A 17,917-nucleotide genomic window follows, 5' to 3' on the forward strand; every position below is an offset into this window, starting at 1 on the left:
AAAAAAAAAAAAAAAAAAAGAAAAAATGCATTTCTACTCCAAAGTCATAAAGACTTTCTATATTTTTCTAAGAAAATTTTAAGTTAACTTCTGAGTATGGTGTGAAGGAGATAGGTAATTTTGTTTTCCATGTGGAAGGCTGGTTGTCCCAGCACTATTTATTAAAAAGTGTGTTCCCGTTTGGCACACCTCCTTGATCATATTGAGGTTCCATTTACGCTTGGGAATATTTTTGGTGTCTGTGTTTTGTTTCGTTGATGTATTTATCTGTGTTCCATACTCACAGTGTTAAATATTATTACTTTGTCATGTTTTAATCTAGTGGATTCAATTCCTACTCATTTTTTTCCTCAGAATAGCTTTGGCTCTTTAGAATCAGCTTAAGTTCCATGAAAATTATAATGGGGTTTTGATGATGATGATGATGATGATGATTATTATTATTATTTTGAGATGGAGTTTCGCTCTTGTTGTCCAGGCTGGAGTGTAATAGTGTGATCTCGCCTCACTGCAACCTCCGCCTCCTAGGTTCAAACGATTCCCCTGTCTCAGCCTCCCCAGTAGCTGGGATTACAGGCATGATCCCAGCTGATTTTTGTATTTTTAGTAGAGATGGGGTTTCACCATGTTTGCCAGGCTGGTCTGGAACTCCCGACCTCATGATCCTCCCTCCTCGGCCTCCCACAGTGCTGGGATTACAGGCGTGAGCCACTACGCCCAGCCTTGATTATTATTTATAGATTTTTTTTTTTTTTTTTGGAGACGGAGTTTCTCTCTTGTTCCCCAGGCTGGAGTGCAGTGGCATGATCTCGGGTCACTGCAACCTCCCCCTCCCGGGTTTGAGGGATTCTCCTGCCTCAGCCTCCCCAGTAGCTGGGATTACAGGTGTGTACCACCACGCCCGGCTAATTTTGTATTTTTAGTAGAGACGGGGTTTCTCCATGTTGGTCAAGCTGGTCTTGATCTCCCAAGCTCAGGTGATCCACTGGCCTTGGCCTCCCAAAGTGCTGGGATTACAGTCGTGAGCCACTGCGCCTGGCCTATTATTTATAGATTAATTGGGGAAAAATTTGACATCAAATTTGACTTTCTTGGATCGGAATATAGTATTCCTACCCTTGAAGATGGTATATGTGTTTCATTGTTTATTTATGTCTCTTGTGTTTTTCAGTAATGTTCTAATGTTCTAAAGTTTTTTTTTAAGATGGAGTCTCGCTCTGTTGCCCAGGCTGGAGAGCAGTGGCACAATCTCGGCTCACTGCAACATCCACCTCCCAGGTTCAAATGATTCTCCTGCCTCAGCCTCCTGAGTAACTGGGACTACAGGTGCACACCACCATGCCTGGCTAATTTTTTTTAGTAGAGACGGGGTTTCACTATGTTGGCCAGGCTGGTCTTGAACTCCTGACCTTGTGATCCGCCTATCTCAGCTTCCCAATGTGCTGGGATTACAGGTGTGAGCCACTGCGCCCGGCCTTAAAGTATTCTTTAAAAAGCTCTTACAGGATGGGTGCAGTGGTTCACACCTGTAATCCCAGCACTTTGGGAGGGCTAAGGTGGGTGGATCACTTGAGGGCAGGAGTTAGAGACCAGCGCAGCCAACATGGTGAAACCTTGTCTCTACTAAAAAATACAAAAATTAGCTGGGTGTGGTGGCACACACCTGTAATCGCAGCTACTTGGAAGGCTGAGGCATGAGAGTCGCTTGAGCCTGGGAGGTGGAGGTTGCAGTGAGCTGCAATTGTGCCACTGCACTCCAGCCTGGGCAACAGAGCCAGATGCTATTTCAAAACAACAACAGCAACAACAACAACAAAAAAGCCCTTACAGTCTCACACAGAGGGCTGGACACAGTGGCTCACGCCTGTAATTGCAGCACTTTGGTAGGCCGAGGTGGGAGGATTGCTTGAGCCCAGGAGTTGCCAGCCTTGGCAACATAGTGAGACCTTGTCTCTACCGGAAATGAAAATAAATTGGCTACGTGTAATGACACTCACCTGTGGTCCCAGCTACTTGGGAGGCTGAGGTGGGGGGATTGCTTGAGCCCAGGAGATTGAGGCTGCAGTGAGTTGTGACTGCCCTGCTGCGCTCTTGCCTTGGTGACATAGTGAGACCTTGTCTCAAAAACAAACAAAACCCCAAAACAACTCTTTACATAGTTTTGCTAGCTTTATTTTAGGTACCTTTATATTTTGTTGCTGTCATCAAAATACTTTAAAAATTATATTTTCTAATTATTTCCAGCGTATGGGAATGCTACTGAGGTTTGTAAGTTTTTTTTTAAATCCAACAACCTTTATTGACCTCTCTTATTTGTTTTAATAGTCTGCAGATTCTTTAAAGTTTTCTATGAAGACTATTGTATTGCCTTCAAATAGTGGTTATTTTGTCTCTTCCAGTTCTAACACTTTGTGTTTCTTTTCTTGATCTTGCTGTGTTGACTAAACCTTCTATTAAAATAATGATCAGGACTGGAGACAGCAGGTGCTTTTTTGACTTTCCGACTTTAATGAGAATGAGATTTTATTATAGTACTCTACTAGTGATTACTGTAGGTTTTTGCAGAAATCCTTTTTCAGATTAAAACAGTGGTCTTCTACTCCTAGTTTAACCTGAGGGTTTTTTTTTAAGAATTAAAAATATCATGACTGACAGTGAGTATTGACATGTAGTCAAGGCTTTTCTGTTTTGAGATGATCATATGGTTTTGGACATTTGTGGTTTTTTTTTTTTTGAGACACTATACTTTAAGACTGGAGTGTAGTGACATGATCATGACTCACTGCAGCCTTGACTTTCCAGGTTCAAGAGATCCTCCCGCCTCAGCCTCCCAAGTAGCTGGGGACCACATGTGGGAGCCATCATGTCTGGCTAATTTTTAAATTTTTCATAGAGATGGAGTCTCATTATATTGCCTGTGCTGGTCTCGAACTTCCTGGGCTCACGCTATCCTCTCACCTTGGTCTCTCAAAGTGCTGAAATCATAGGTGTGAGGCACCCCACCTACTCTTAATAGGAGGAATTACTTTAATACATTTTCAAATATCGAACAGTTATTTCTTTTTTTTTCTTTTTGTAGAGATGGGGTCTCTCTTTGTTGCCCAGGCTGGTCTCAAACTCCTGGCCTCAAGTGATCCTCCTGCCTCAGCCTCCCAGAGCACTGGGATTATAGGAGTGAGCCACCATGTCCAGCTTGAACAATTATTTCATTTTCGGGATAAATCATACTAGGTTATGAAATATGAAGTACATGCTGAACTGTAATTGCAAATATTTGAGAACTTTGCGTCAGTATTCAAAAGTGAGATTGGACTGTAATTTTGATTTCTTATTTTTGTCTGGTCGTGTATCAGGATTATATGGGCTTCATAAATGAGTTTGTTAGCTTTCTTTTTTTATTCTCTGCAACAGTTTGAATAAGATAGGGATTGTTTGTTCCTTCAAGCTTTAGTAAAAATATGTAACAGTTTTTTGAGAAATATGCTGGATTAAAAAAATGACTATTGTCGTGTCTCTCAACTGTTGTAGCAAATGTTCTGAAGTATCTGTGTCTTAAGTCCTTAGATACACTCTTCCTGATGACCTTCCTTAGATTGCCCTCAGATGACTCTTTTGGCATTTAGGAAAGTAGTCACGTCTTTTCTTGGTTATCCACATCCTATAATCCTACACCCAAACAATTTTTTTTTTTTAACTGCAGAGCTTGTTAAAAAAAGAACTGTTCTGTTTGTTTGTTTGTTTGTTTGTTTGAGATAGAGTCTTGCTCTGTCGCTCAGGCTGGAGTACAGTGGCACGATCTCAGCTCACTGCAACCTTCACCTCCTGGGTTCAAGCAATTCTGCCTCAGCCTCCCAAGTAGCTGGGATTATAGACGTGTGCCACCATGCCTAGCTGATTTTTGTAGTTTTAATAGAGACAGGGTTTAACAGTGTTGCCCAGTCTGGTCTTGAACTCCCGGCCTCAAGCTGTCCGCCTGCCTCAGTCTCTCAAAGTGATTACAGGCATGAGCCACTGCGCTGGCCCACTGTTCTTTATTATTAAGTTTAATCTTGTTAGTTTTGATTCATCATTACAGCTGAAGTAGTTTTTGGCCGGAGCCCGGGCGGTGGCTCAAAGCCTGTAATCCCCAAGCAGGCTTTGGGAGGCCCGCGAGAACCGGGTGGAATCACAAGGTCAAGGAGATACGAGACCATCCTGGCCTAAGCACGGTGAAACCCCCGTCTCTAGCTAAAAGATACAAAAAACAAAGCTGAGGCGAGGTGGGGCCCGGGAGCGCCTAAGACCTATAAGCTACTCCGGAGGCTGAGGCAGAGAATGCGTAACCCGGAGGCGGAAGCTTGCAGTGAGCTGAGATGCCGCCCCACTGCAACTCCAGCCTGGGCCGACAAGAAGCAAACTACCATCTCAAAAAGAAAAAAAAAAAAAAAAGTGTTTTTTTTTCTAGTTTAAGTCATTTATAAGCTCTGTCTTTAAAATATTTTATTTTGAAATAATTATAACCTAATAGGAAGTTGCAAAGATAGTTTAGAGAGATTCTGTGTACACTTTTCCTATTTTTCCCCAAAGGTTGCATCTTACAAATTGTAGTGCAATATTATGACCAGAAGTGAGACCCTGTCTCTAAAAAACAAAAACAGACCAGCCCCAGGAAATGGATGTTGGTACAGTGTGTGTGTATAGTTCTATGTCATTGTAATTCTATCCGTAGATTCCTTGAACTACCACTGTAATCAAGTTACAGAATTATTTTCTCACTACCAAGATCTCTCTGGTGCTACTCCTATATAATTACACTTCTCTCCCTCCACTATTCCTAACCACTGCTCTGTTTCCATTTCTATAATTTTATCATCTCCATAATATATGTTCCTCAATAGATTAATATTTAAACTGACGGTGGTATATCATACACTAAATACTACTCAGCTGTAATGCTACTACTCATACAGTGTGTGCCTGTTTTTTTTTTTTTGAGACAGAATCTCGCTCTGTTGCCCAGGCTGGAGTGTAGTGGTGCGATCTTGGCTCACTGCGACTTCTGCCTCCTGGGTTCAATCAATTCTCCTGCCTCAGCCTCCTGAGTAGCTGGGATTACAGGTGCCCGCCACCGTGCCCGGCTAATTTTTGTATTTTTAGTAGAGATGAATTTTCACCATGTTGGCCAGGCTGGTCTCGAACTTCTGACCTCAAGTGATCCACCTGCCTTGGCCTTCCAAAGCGCTGGGATTACAGGTGTGAGCCACCGTGCCCAGTCACTGTTTTTTATTTAGCTGATCAGTAAGTGTGTTATGATTTCTCATCATTTTCAGTTCCCTAATGGCTAGTGATGTCAAACATCTTTTCGTGTGTTTATATGCCACCTGAATGTCATCTTCCTTGAAATGCCTTTTCATGTATTTTGTTCATTTTAAATTTGACTATTTATATTTTACTGTTGTGTTTTGAGAGTTCTTTATTTTTACTTTTATTTTAAAATTTATATTTTTTAGAAACAAGGTGTCTCTCTGTTGTCCATGCTGGAGCGCAGTGGCGCAATTGCACCTCATTGCAGCCTTGAACTCCTGGGCTCAGGTGATCCTCCTGCCTCAGCCTCCTGAGTAACTGGGACTACAGGTGTGCACCACCACACCTGGCTAATTTTTAAATTTTTAAAGTTTTGTAGAGATGATATCTCACTATGAGTTTTTGATATATACCAGATATAAGTCCATTGGTCAAATGTGTGGTTTATAATAATTTCTTCCAGTCAGTAGCTTGGTTTTTTACCTTCACAGAGTTTTCACAAAGTTTTATTTTTGATGGACTAGCTTTTTTGATTCATTGATTTTCTCAGATTTCCTGTTTGAAATATCAGTGATTTCTATTGTTATCTTCATCATTTCATTCCTTTTGCTCGTCTTGGGTTTATTTTGCTTTTCTTTTTCTAGATTCTTAAGGTGGGGTGGAGTCATAGATTATTAGTTTGAGACTCTTCTCATATAAGCATTTAGTGCTAAAATTTTCTGTATTAGCATTGCGTTAGCTGTGACATTCCTCCAAATTTTGATATGTTTTCATTTCATCCTGTTAATGTATTTTTTAGATTCTCTAAAACTTCCTCTTTGACTATGGATTCTTACAACTGTGTTTTTAAATTTCCAAATATGTAGGAGATTTTCTCATTATTATTTGTTACTGATTTCTGGGTTAATTTTATTGTAGTCAGAAAATACACTCTGTATGACTTAAATTCTTTTATATTTGTTGAGGTTTGTTTTATGGTCCAGCATAAGGTTTCTTTTGGTATAAGCTGCATGGGCACTTGAAAGCAATGTGATTTCTCTTCTTGTTTGTCAGAGTGTTCTATAAAAATGGCAGTCAGAGCCTGTGGGTTGATGACATTATTGAATTATTTGATATTCTTGCTTATTTTCTGTGTACTTGTTCTATTAAGTGTTGAGAAAGAGACATTGAAGTTTACAATTATAATTGTGGATTTGTATATTTTTTTCCCCATCAGTTTTTGCTTCAAGTATTTTGCAGCTCTGTTTTTTGGTGCACACCCATTTAGGATATCTATGTCTTCTTGATGGATTGACTCTTTATCATATATAATGTCCCTGTCTGTAAGTGGTAATTTTCTTTGCTTGAAAGACTACTTTTTCTTATAGCAGTATAGCTGCTTGTGCTTTCTTTTGATTAATGTTTGTATGGAATGTCTTTTTTCATCTTTCTACTTTCAACTTACTTATATCATTACATTTGAAGAGTTTCTTGTAGACAGCGGAGATCAGTCTTATTTTTTAATGCACTCTGCCAGTATCTATTTTTTAATTGGTATATTTAGACCATTTATATTTATTGTAATTATTGATTACTGCTTTTCTGTTTATTCCTTTTGTTTTTTGTTTTTCTGTTTTGTTTTGCCTAACTTCTATGGGTTATTTGTACATTTTTTTTAGAATTGCATTTCGATTTATCTGTAGTTTTTTTTTTTTTTTGGAAACAGAGTCTTGCTCTGTCGCCCAGTGGCACGATCTCAGTTCCCTGCAACCTCTGGCTTCTGGGTTCAAGCTATTCTCGTGCCCCAGCCTCCCAAGTAGCTGGGATTACAGGCATGTGCCACCACTCCCAGCTAATTTATATATATATTTTTAGTAGAGACAGAGGTTTGCCATGTTGGCCAGGCTGGTCTCGAACTCCTGAACTTAAGTGATCTGCTTGCCTTGGCCTCCCAAAATCCTGGGATTACAGGTGTGAGCCATTGTGCCTGGCCTGTCTATTGTGTTTTTGCATACATCTCGTTGTATAGTTTTTTAAGTGGTTCTAGTTATTATAATTAAAGAAATATATATATATTTTCCCCTTGGTCTACTGGTATCAACATTTTACCAGTTGGAATGAAATGTAGAAACCCTACCTCCCTGTAGGTCCCTTTACCCCTATTTCTTTTCCTTTTCTTTTCTTTTCTCTTCTCTTCTCTTCTCTTTTCTTTTCTTTTTCTCTTTTCTTTTCTCCTCTTCTCTTCCCCTCCCCTCCCCTCCCCTCCCCTCCCTTCTCTCTTCTCTTCTCTTGACGGAGTCCCACTCTGTCCCCCAGGCTGGAATACAGTGGCGTGATCTTGGCTCACTGCAACCTCCGCCTCCCGGGTTCAAGTGATTCTCCTGCCTCAGGCCTCCCAAGCAGCTGGGATTACAGGTGCCTGCCACCACACCCAGCTGATTTTTGTATTTTTAGTAGAGATAGGGTTTCACTGTGTTGGCCAGGTTGGTCTCAAACTCCTGACCTCAGGTGATCCCCTTGCCTCAGCCTCCCAAAGTGCTGGGATTACAGGCGTGAACCACCGTGCCTCCCCCCCATTTCTAACGTAATTGTCTTAAATCTTTCCTCGATATACATTGAATCTCATGAGATTCACATCAGTTATAATTTTTGCTTCAACTGCCAGACATAATTTAGAAAACTCAAGAGGAAAAGGAAAATAATTCTCCACATTTTTGCTCTGTCCATTGTTCTTTTTTCTTGATGTACCCAAATTCCTTCTTTTATCATTTCTTTTCTCTTTAGAGAACTTCCTTTAGCCATTCTTTTTAATATTTATTTATTTTTTCATAATTAAAAAAACATAGGCTGGGCACGGTGGCTTACGCCTGTAATCCCAGCACTTTGAGAGGCAGAGGTGGGCGGGTCACAAGATTAAGAGATTGAGACCATCCTGGCCAACATGGTGAAACCCTGTCTCTACTAAAAATACAAAAATTAGCTGGGCGTGATGGTGTGCACCTGTAGTCCCAGCTACTTGGGAGGCTGAGGCAGGAGAATCGCTTGAACCCAGGAGGTGGAGGTTGCAGTGAGCCGAGATCACGCCACTGCACTCCAACCTGTGTGACAGAGCGAGACTCCGTCTCAAAAACAACAACAACAACAACAACAACAACAACAAAACAAAAAAAAAAACAAAAAATCATGGACTGCCTGAACATCCCAAGCCATTCTTTTGAAGTAGGAATGCTGTTGACAAATTGTGTCAGTTTTATTTCAATGGAAAGTCTTGATTTGCTCTTTATTCTTAGGGGATATTTTTGCTGAACACAGATTTCTGGATGGACAGTTCTTTCAGCACAAAAATGTTGTGGCACCTTTTTTTGTGTGTGTGTCATGATTTCTGATGAGAAATGTCCTTGGAAGCTGAATTTTTTCTTTTTTTGGTCTTTAGTTTTTTAGAAGTTTGAGTATAATGTGTTTTGGAATGGATTTTGTTTTGTTTTGTTTTGGGTTATCTTATTTGGGGTTTGTTAAGTACTGAATCTATTAGTTTATTTCTTTTTCTTCTTCCCTTTTTTTTTTCTTGCCAAATTTGGCAGTTTTAGCCATTATTTCTTTGCATGCCTTCTGGTCCTGCCTTCTTTCTCTTTTCCTTCTGGGAATTGTAATCCATGAATGCTAAATCTTTTCTTATATATCCCAGATGTCCCTGAGGCTCTGGGCTCTGTTTTTTTTTTTTTTTTTTTTTTTTCTTCTTCTTCCAGTCTATTTTCTCTCTTTTGTTTGGACTGGGTAATTTCTGTTATTCTGTCTTCAAGTTCAGTGTTTCTTTCCTCTGTCCTTTTCTTCTGTTGAGGCCATCTCTCAAGATTTTTATTTCTGTTATTGTGATTTTTAATTCTGTAATTTCCATATGGTTTTGTCTTTATATCTTGTTTCTTTGCTGTGGCTTTGTATTTGCTTGCTGAGACTTCCTTTTATTTTCCATTTGTTTCAAGAGTCAAGAGTATTTGAGATTGCTCTTTGAGGCATTTTGTGGTGGCTCCTAAAATCCTTGTTTGATAAGTATAATGTCTGTGTTATCTCAGTGGCATTGTCTATTCATTGTCTTTTCTCTTTTCAGTTGAGATGTTACTGGTTTTTGCCATGGTAAGAGTTTTAAAATGGAAACCTAGGTACTTTGGGTATTATGTTAAGAGGTTCTTATTTTAATTTTGTGTTTTAGCAAGTCTTTTCTGACACTACTCCAGCAGGGGAATAGGGATACCACTTCATTATTGCCAGTTTGGGAGTCAAAGTTGAGGTTCTTCTTTTGGCCTTTGTTGACAGTCACTTGGGGAGGAGTTCTGAGTTACTGCTGGGTTGGGATGGACTGTGGTATGTTGTGGTATACCAGAGATAGCTTGGGTGACATAGATTATTTAGACAGATTTCTTCGTTGTGTTCATAAGAACTGTTTGGTCCACATCTTGGTTTCCATAGGTATAGACAAAATATTTGGAATATAAGCATATATTGGAATATAAGCTCTATATACTTTTATTCTCTTGCATGGATACAGTTGCTTCCTGTATAGTAGTTAAAAGAAGTATACTTTGTGTGTGTGTGTGTGTGTGTATGTGTTTTAATTTATTTTATTATTTTTGATTATTATTAGTTTTTAGACGGAGTCTTGCTCTGTTTCCAGGCTGGAGTGCAGTGGTGTGATCTCGGCTCACTGCAGCCTCAGCTTCCTGGGTTCAAGCAATTCTCCTGTCTCAGACTCCCGAGTAGCTGGGACTACAGGTGCACACCACCATGCCCAGCTAATTTTTGTATTTTTGGTAGAGTTGAGGTTTCACCATGTTGGCCAGGATGGTCTCAATCCCTTGACCTTGTGATCCACCTGCCTCGGCCTCCCAAAGTGTTGGGATTACAGGCGTGAGCCATGGCACACGACTATCTCTTTACAATCTTTTATATTGACTTGACAGTTTAATTCTGAATTCACACACAATTAAGTTTGATCTTGCCCAGAGGATAGGATCTGTCACTTGTATTGGCACTTTGGCCAGTGGCCCTTTGGAATACCAAACTTGTGCATCAGATGGTTCTGTGTGGCGCCAGTGTGCCATTTAATGGTGTGGTCAGAGATGGGTGTTACCTGTTTCTGCAGATCACCGCAGTCGTCGTGGCCCACCAGACTTTTCTAGCCCATGTTCAGCCCAAGGTCTCCGATGTCGTCTTTGCTTCTCATTCTCAGCCTCAGTTTCCACTTCACTCTTGCTTTCTTCAGTTCTGCTTAAGTTCTGTCCTTTAGTTTTGTGCCACTGTTTATAACTTGGTATCTTTGAGACTTTAAAAGTGGCAGTGAGTTGGAATGAGAAAAGGAGGTGGGGAAAGTGATTTCTGCCCTGTGTCTTTTCTTTTCACCTTTTATCCTGTTACTGCAAGATGCCTTTCTGATAAAAAGTCTTCAGTTTCACTCTTTTTTTTTTGTTTGTTTGAGACGGAGTCTCACTCTGTCACCCAGGCTGGAGTACAATGGCATGATCTCAGCTCACTGCAACCTCTGCCACCTGAGTTCAAGCAATTCTCCTGCCTTAGCCTCCCGACTAGCTGGGATTACAGGCATATGCCACTACGCCCAGCTAATTTTTATAATTTTTTTTAATTGGAATATAAGTATATATTGGAATATAAGCATATATTGGAATATAAGCTCTATATACTTTTATTTTCTTGCGTGGATACAGTTGCTTCCTGTGTAGTAGTTAAAAGAAGTATACTTTGTGTGTGTGTGTATGTGTTTTATTTTATTTTATTATTTTGATTATTATTTTTTAGATGGAGTCTTGCTCTGTTTCCAGGCTGGAGTGCAGTGGTGCGATCTCGGCTCACTGCACCCTCAGCCACGGTTTCACTGTGTTGGCCAGGGTGGTCTCGAATTCTTGACCTCAAGTGATCCACCCACCTTGGCCTCCCAAAGTGTTGGGATTACAGGCGTGAGCCACGTTCCCGGCCTCAAATTCACTCTTACAGCTGTGTTGTTATTCATTTGTAGTAAATTGGGGATTCCAGATAATCTACTTTTAGAAAAAATTATATATGTTTACTAATTTGTCTTGGAACAAAATATAAATTTGTAGCTAGCTTAATAGCTCTCTGAGAAAATTCTACAGCCTGACTTACCTTGAAAACTTTTCATATGGAAGTGAGGCATTAAGGGTAAATGATTTTGAGAGGTAACAGAATAAATACTTCAGTTCATAAACAAAAGATTAGCTTTTACTTTTATTTTGTTTTGTTAGCTTCTTTTTAATAGTTGAAAAACCAATATACCCAGTAGAAGAAGCAAAAGTCACCAATAGCTCTACCATCCATGGTTAACCAGTATTAATCTTTTGTCTGGGCGTCTTATATACATTAAACACACACGTGCAACTCTGTGTATTTACTGAAGTGGAGTCATACTATGAATATTCTAAAAGGCAACTTAGTAGCTCTTGTTTTTTTTTTTTTTTTTTTTTTTTTTTTTTTTTTTTTTTTTTTTTTTTTTTTTTTTTTTTTTTTGAGACCGTGTCTTGTTCTGTCACCCTGGCTGGAGTGCAATGGTGTGATCTCGGCTCACTGCAGCCTCCACCTCCCATGTTCAAGTGATTCTCGTGCTTCAGCCTCCCAAGTAGCTGGGATTATAGGTGCCCGCCACCATGCCTGGCTAATTTTTGTATTTTTAAGTAGGGATGGGGTTTCATCATGTTGGTCAGGCTGGTCTTGAACTCCTTACCTCAGGTGATCTACCCGCCTTGGCCTCCTAAAGTGCTGGGATTACAGGTGTGAGCCCCTGCGCCCGGCCTTAGCAGCTCTTTCTAAGGATTTGATATAATTTATTTATCTGATCTCTGATTTCAGGTCAGTTAACTTTTCCCCTTCAGTTTGTTGCTATTATTAGTTCTACAAAGAGTATTATTGTATATATACCTTTATTTACTCAATGATTATTTCTTTAGAATGAATTTCTAGAAGTGGCATTGCTGGATAAACATAATATTTTTCTCAGTTCTTCTCTGGAATGGTTGTATCTGGGTACCTGTTCAGTGTTCAGCCAGTCACAAATTTGGTCTCCAATTTAGTATAGATAATATTGTTTATTGAGTACTATTCTCTTTTTTTTTTTTTTTTTCTTTTTTTTTTTTTTTTTTTTTTTTTGAGACAATCTCGCTCTGTTGCCCGGGCTGGAGTGCAGTGGCCGGATCTCAGCTCACTGAAAGCTCCGCCTCCTGGGTTTACGCCATTCTCCTGCCTCAGCCTCCCGAGTAGCTGGCACTACAGGCGCCCACTACCTCGCCCGGCTAGTTTTTTGTATTTTTTAGTAGAGACAGGGTTTCACCGTGTTAGCCAGGATGGTCTCGATCTCCTGACCTCGTGATCCGCCCGTCTCGGCCTCCCAAAGNAGACAATCTCGCTCTGTTGCCCGGGCTGGAGTGCAGTGGCCGGATCTCAGCTCACTGAAAGCTCCGCCTCCTGGGTTTACGCCATTCTCCTGCCTCAGCCTCCCGAGTAGCTGGCACTACAGGCGCCCACTACCTCGCCCGGCTAGTTTTTTGTATTTTTTAGTAGAGACAGGGTTTCACCGTGTTAGCCAGGATGGTCTCGATCTCCTGACCTCGTGATCCGCCCGTCTCGGCCTCCCAAAGTGCTGGGATTACAGACTTGAGCCACCGCGCCCGGCCTATTGAGTACTATTCTATAGCACAGTCTCTGCTAAACACTTTGTAAACATTGTTCCATTTAATTCTCACCACCCTGATAGGTAGTAGTATATGCATTTTAGAGGAGAGAGCACTGAGGGTTAATAATAACTTTTCAAGTCAGCTAACTAGTAAGTGCTCAAACCTAGGTTTTCATTCCTTCAAAGTCTGTGTGCTCATTCATGAAGTAGCTTTATAGAAAAATTAACTTGGCTGGACTGTTTGAAGAAATTAGTTCATATCAGAAACTTTTTGTTTGTTAGTTTGTTTGTTTTGTTTGTGACAGGGTCTTGCTCTGTTACCCAGGCTGGAGTGTGGTGGTGTGATCATGACTCACTGCAGCCTCAATTTCCCAGTCCCCTTGTCTCAGGCTCCCAAGTAGCTGGGACTCCTGGCTAGTTTTTGTATTGTTTTTGTAGAGACAGGTTTTCACCATATTGCCCAGACTGGTCTTAAACTCCCAGGCTTAAGCAATCTGCCTGTCTCCGCCACCCAAAGTACTGGGATTACAGGTGTGAGCCACTGTGCCCAGCCTAGAAACATTATTTACTCTCTCCTGAAATTCAGTCGCAAGGATTTAAAAAAAATTTTGATTAAAAACAGTTTTTAAAAATTTAAACTTTTCTGATATAGGATCTCTCTCTGTAGCTCAGGCTGGAGTGCAGTGGGGCAATCATGGCTGACCACAGCCTCAACCTCCTGGGCTCAAGTGATCCTCCCGAGTAGCTGGGACTACAGGCATGTGTGCCATTGTGCCTGGCTAATTTTTTAGCTTTTTAAGATATGGGGTCTTGCTGTGTTGCCCAGGCTGTTCTGAAACTCCTGAGCTCAAGCGATCCTCCTGCCTTAGCCTCTTGAGTCTCTGGGATTACATGCATGAGCCATGAGCCACCACAGCTGGCTCTGATTTTAATTTTTTAAATTGACAGATAACATTGTGTGTTTTTATCATATATAATATGATGTTTTGAGGTATATATACATTGTAAAATGGTTAAATCTAGCGAATTAACAAATGCATTACCTCATATAGTCATTTTTGTGATGATAACACGTAACATGTACTCTACATTTTTAAAGAATGCAATATATCATCATTAACTGTTGTCACCTTGTATGCTAGATCTCTTGTAATTTATTTCTCCTATCTAACTGTAGTTGCATATTTTTTGACCAACATCTCCCTGTCCTTCCCATCGTCGAACAGCCTCAGACCCCGGTAACCACCATTCTACAGTCTGCCTCTATGAGGTCAACTTTTTAAGATCCCGTGTGTAAAGGAGACCATGTGATGTTTGTCTTTCTGTGCCTGGCTTATTTTAATTAACATAACCCTCCAGGTTCATCCATGTTGTGGGCAGATGGCAGAATTTCCTTTTTCTTTAAATGGCTGAATAGTATTCCAGTGTTTATAAAGCCACATTTTCTTTATCTGTTCATCTGCTAATGGACACTTAGGTTGATTCCAGATCTTGGTTATTGTGAATAGTGCTACGGTAAACATGGGAGTGTAGATAGCTCTTCAACATACTGATTTCATTTACTTTGGATATATGCCCAGTAGTGGGATTGTTGGATCATATGGTAGTTCTATTTTTAATTGTTTGAGGAGCCTCTATACTGTTTTCCATTATGGCTTGACTGATTTGCATTCCCACCTATAGTGTATAAAGGTTCTCTTTTTGTCACATCATTACCAACACTTACTATCTTTTGCTTTTTTGATAAATGCCATTCTCAGTGGGGTGAGGTGATTGATATTGTGGGTTTGATTTGCATTTCCCCAATGATTAGTGATGTTGAACATTTTTTCATATACTTGTTGGCCATTTGTATGTCTTCTTTTGAGAAATGTCCATTCAGGTCTCTTGCTCATTTTTCACTTGGGTTATTTGTTTTTTTATTGCTGTTTGAGTTCTTTATATATTTCAATTATTAATCTTTTGTCAGGTAGATAGTTTGCAAATAGTTTCTCCTATTCTATAGATTGTCTCTTCACTTTGTTGTTTGTTTTCTTTGCTGTGCAGAAGATTTTTAGTTTGATGTAGTCCCAGTTATCTATTTTTATTACCTGTGCTCTTGGGGTCTTGTCCAAAAAAAATCCTTGCCCAGACCAATGTCATAAAGCATTTTCCCATTTTCTTCTAATAGTTCCACAGTTTCAGGTCTTACATTGAAGTCTTAATCCATTTTGAGTTAATTTTTGTATATGGTTGAGAGGTAAGCATTCATTTTCATTCTTCTGCATGTGGATATCCAGTTTCCCCAGTAACACTTAGACTTTACCCATTGTGTAAAATCAGTTGAGTGTAAATACATGGATTAGTTTCTGGCTGTTTTTTCCACTGGTTTATATGTCTGTTTTTATACCAGTACCATGCTGTTTTGATTACTGTAGCTTTGTAGTGTACTCTGAAGTCAGGTAGTGTGATCCTTCCAGCTTTCTTCTTTTTGCTTAAGATTCCCTTGACTATTTGGGGTCTCTTGTGGTTCCATGTGAACTTAGGATGATTTTTTCTATTTCTGTGAAGGATGCCATTGGTATTTTGATAAGGACTGTACTGATTCTGTACATCACTTGGGTAGTAAGTCACAAAGATTTTGATGTTTTAATTTGGAGAAATTTTATCTAGCACTTATATTTGTATAGCTAGGAGAGTTGTACTTTCATCTGAAATACATTAAGGATAGTGAGATGCCATTAGTGTATTTATGGAATTAGGTTTATGTTAGAATTATTTAGGTATAGTTTGACCATTTTTCAAACCCACAATAAATATTTTAGTGGAGTAAAATGTTAATTTAACAAATATTTCTCTAATGCCTATTCTGATAGTCAGCGGCCTGCTTAGGTGCAAATCCTGTCTGTGTCTGTTAGAAGCTGTGTGACCTTGATAGATTGTTAAGTTTCCGTTTCTGTAAAATGCAGGTAATAGTACCTGTCTCATAAGCTGTTGTGAGGATTAAATAAAGTAGTGTGCAAAAGGAAACACTTAGCAGAGTGTTCAATAAATGTAAACTTTTAGTTATTGACATCTGAGCCTCCCACTGGAGAAACAGTAAAAGGTGGGTGTTATTTGACGTTAAGGAATCTACAGTTTGGTAGACTGATCTTAAACAATTGTAATTCATCCTGAAAAATGCCTTAATGCAGGCATAAAAGGGCCAGTGGAAGCATCAAACACATGTGCAGAACTGCAGGTTGTCAAGGAAGCCTTCAAGGGAGGAGATGGTGTTGATGTCAAGACCTGATGAATGAAAATAGCTCATGGGAGAGCTCAAGAGTGTGACCAGGAGTTAGGAATTTCAATGGAAAATGGAATCTTTGTGATACCCTCCACATTTCATTAGATGTTAAATTCTAGAGTGAAGTTCGATATGATTATTTACTACTAAGTATATTCCCAAATATTTAAGGTTAAGATCTTATTAAAATAATGAATTATAAAGCCATTAATATTTGGAATTTTTATGTAATAGTTATTTGATTATGGTACTTTTTTTGGCTACAGATATTAACCAATAACATTCTAATTTATCATTTTAATGGGAAATCACAGCTTTTTTCTCCCTGTAACAATACTAAAAGTACATTTTAAGGCTATGTGATGTCGAGTGTTATTATAGACATTATTTTTCTGTTTACTCTCCTTTTCTGTATTGTACAGAAATTTGTCCCCTTCTATATTGTGTTTTAAATTTAGAACCTACTGATGTATAGGCATTTCACTTACTATCTTGAGGGATTTTTCCAGATAAAACAGAAATTTAGTAAGGTAGCTTCTGTCAGTATAAAAGCAGAGCAGCTCATTTCCTTTGTACCATTCTGAAAATCATACCAGAATAGAATAGCTTGTTTCTGTATTATTTTATGTACTCATTGACATTGTCTTTTTTGTGAGCATCCTTCACCCCATATGGAACCCTAACAATGAAAATTTACTTGTGTGTATATAGGGATGTTATCCCTTTTGATCATTTAAATACATATGGATAGTGATAGAAATCTCTGTGTGTGTGTTTTTTTAAGGTATTGCCATCAGAGAGTCGGCAAAGGTAGTCGACCAAGCCCAAAGGAGAGTGTTGAGGGGAGTTGATGACCTTGACTTTTTCATAGGAGATGAAGCCATCGATAAACCTACGTATGCTACAAAGGTAAGTGTCCGGCAGGTGTTTGCTTCTCTAAGTGTAGAGCAGTAGGATGAGTAATGCAGAATGGTCATCTAGAAGTTGTATTTGTGAGTTGTGGAATGTGTTTCTATTATGTTTGAATAGAGGTGGTGGTGGTGGTTGGTTTTGAATGGGGGTGTTTTGATTGGAGAATTAAGGGAATTAACAGATCCCTGGAATGCAGAATAGACTCAGGAAACACCAGGTCACACGTGAAAGCAAGATCCCCTCCTCTGGAAAATTGTTGACAGGTTGACTAACCTGTCAGTTGAGGGACAATTGCAGATTGGTTAATTAAAAAAACACATTATTTAAGCAGACTTTTTTTTTTTTTTAAAGCTCCAGATCCAGTTGTATGATAATTAGCTGCAGTTTTCTATCTGTTCCTCATTGTTTTTTGTTGTTGTTGTTTTTTTAGAGATAGGTCTTACTCTGTCACCCAGACTGGAGTGCTCTGATGCCATCTTGGCTCACTGCAGCCTCGACCTCCTGAGCTCAAGCAATCCTCTCTCCTCAACTTCTCAAGTAGATGGGACTACAGGCACGCATCACCATGCCTGGCTGATTTTTTAAATTTTTGGTAGAGACTGTCTTGCTATGTTGCCCAGGCTGGTCCCGAACTCCTGGGCTCGAGTGAGCCTCCTGCCTTGGTCTCCCGAAATGTTGGATTAGAGGCGTGAGCCACTGTGCCTGGCCTGTCTCCCTGTCATTGTTAAGGTGATTCTTTGTTTGTAGAAATGAGTGGAGGAGAATATGAACAATAATGTAACTTA

The 17,917-nt window shown here is 39.6% G+C and overlaps 1 protein-coding gene across 1 annotated transcript in view; it reads left to right on the forward strand.

The window, feature by feature from the left end:
• Nucleotides 1-17,917, forward strand: part of ACTR3B (actin related protein 3B) — a gene marked incomplete at its 5' end in the record, with an annotated part of 77,352 nt that overhangs the window by 6,937 nt on the left and 52,498 nt on the right. Inside the window, one exon of the mRNA XM_017860266.1 lies at nt 17,005-17,129. Coding sequence (XP_017715755.1) covers nt 17,005-17,129 — 125 coding nt within the window. The remainder of the gene's footprint in view (nt 1-17,004; nt 17,130-17,917) is intronic.

This window comes from Rhinopithecus bieti, unplaced genomic scaffold (assembly GCF_001698545.2).
Source record: "Rhinopithecus bieti isolate Rb0 unplaced genomic scaffold, ASM169854v2 scaffold_53647, whole genome shotgun sequence".
NCBI lineage: Eukaryota > Metazoa > Chordata > Mammalia > Primates > Cercopithecidae > Rhinopithecus > Rhinopithecus bieti.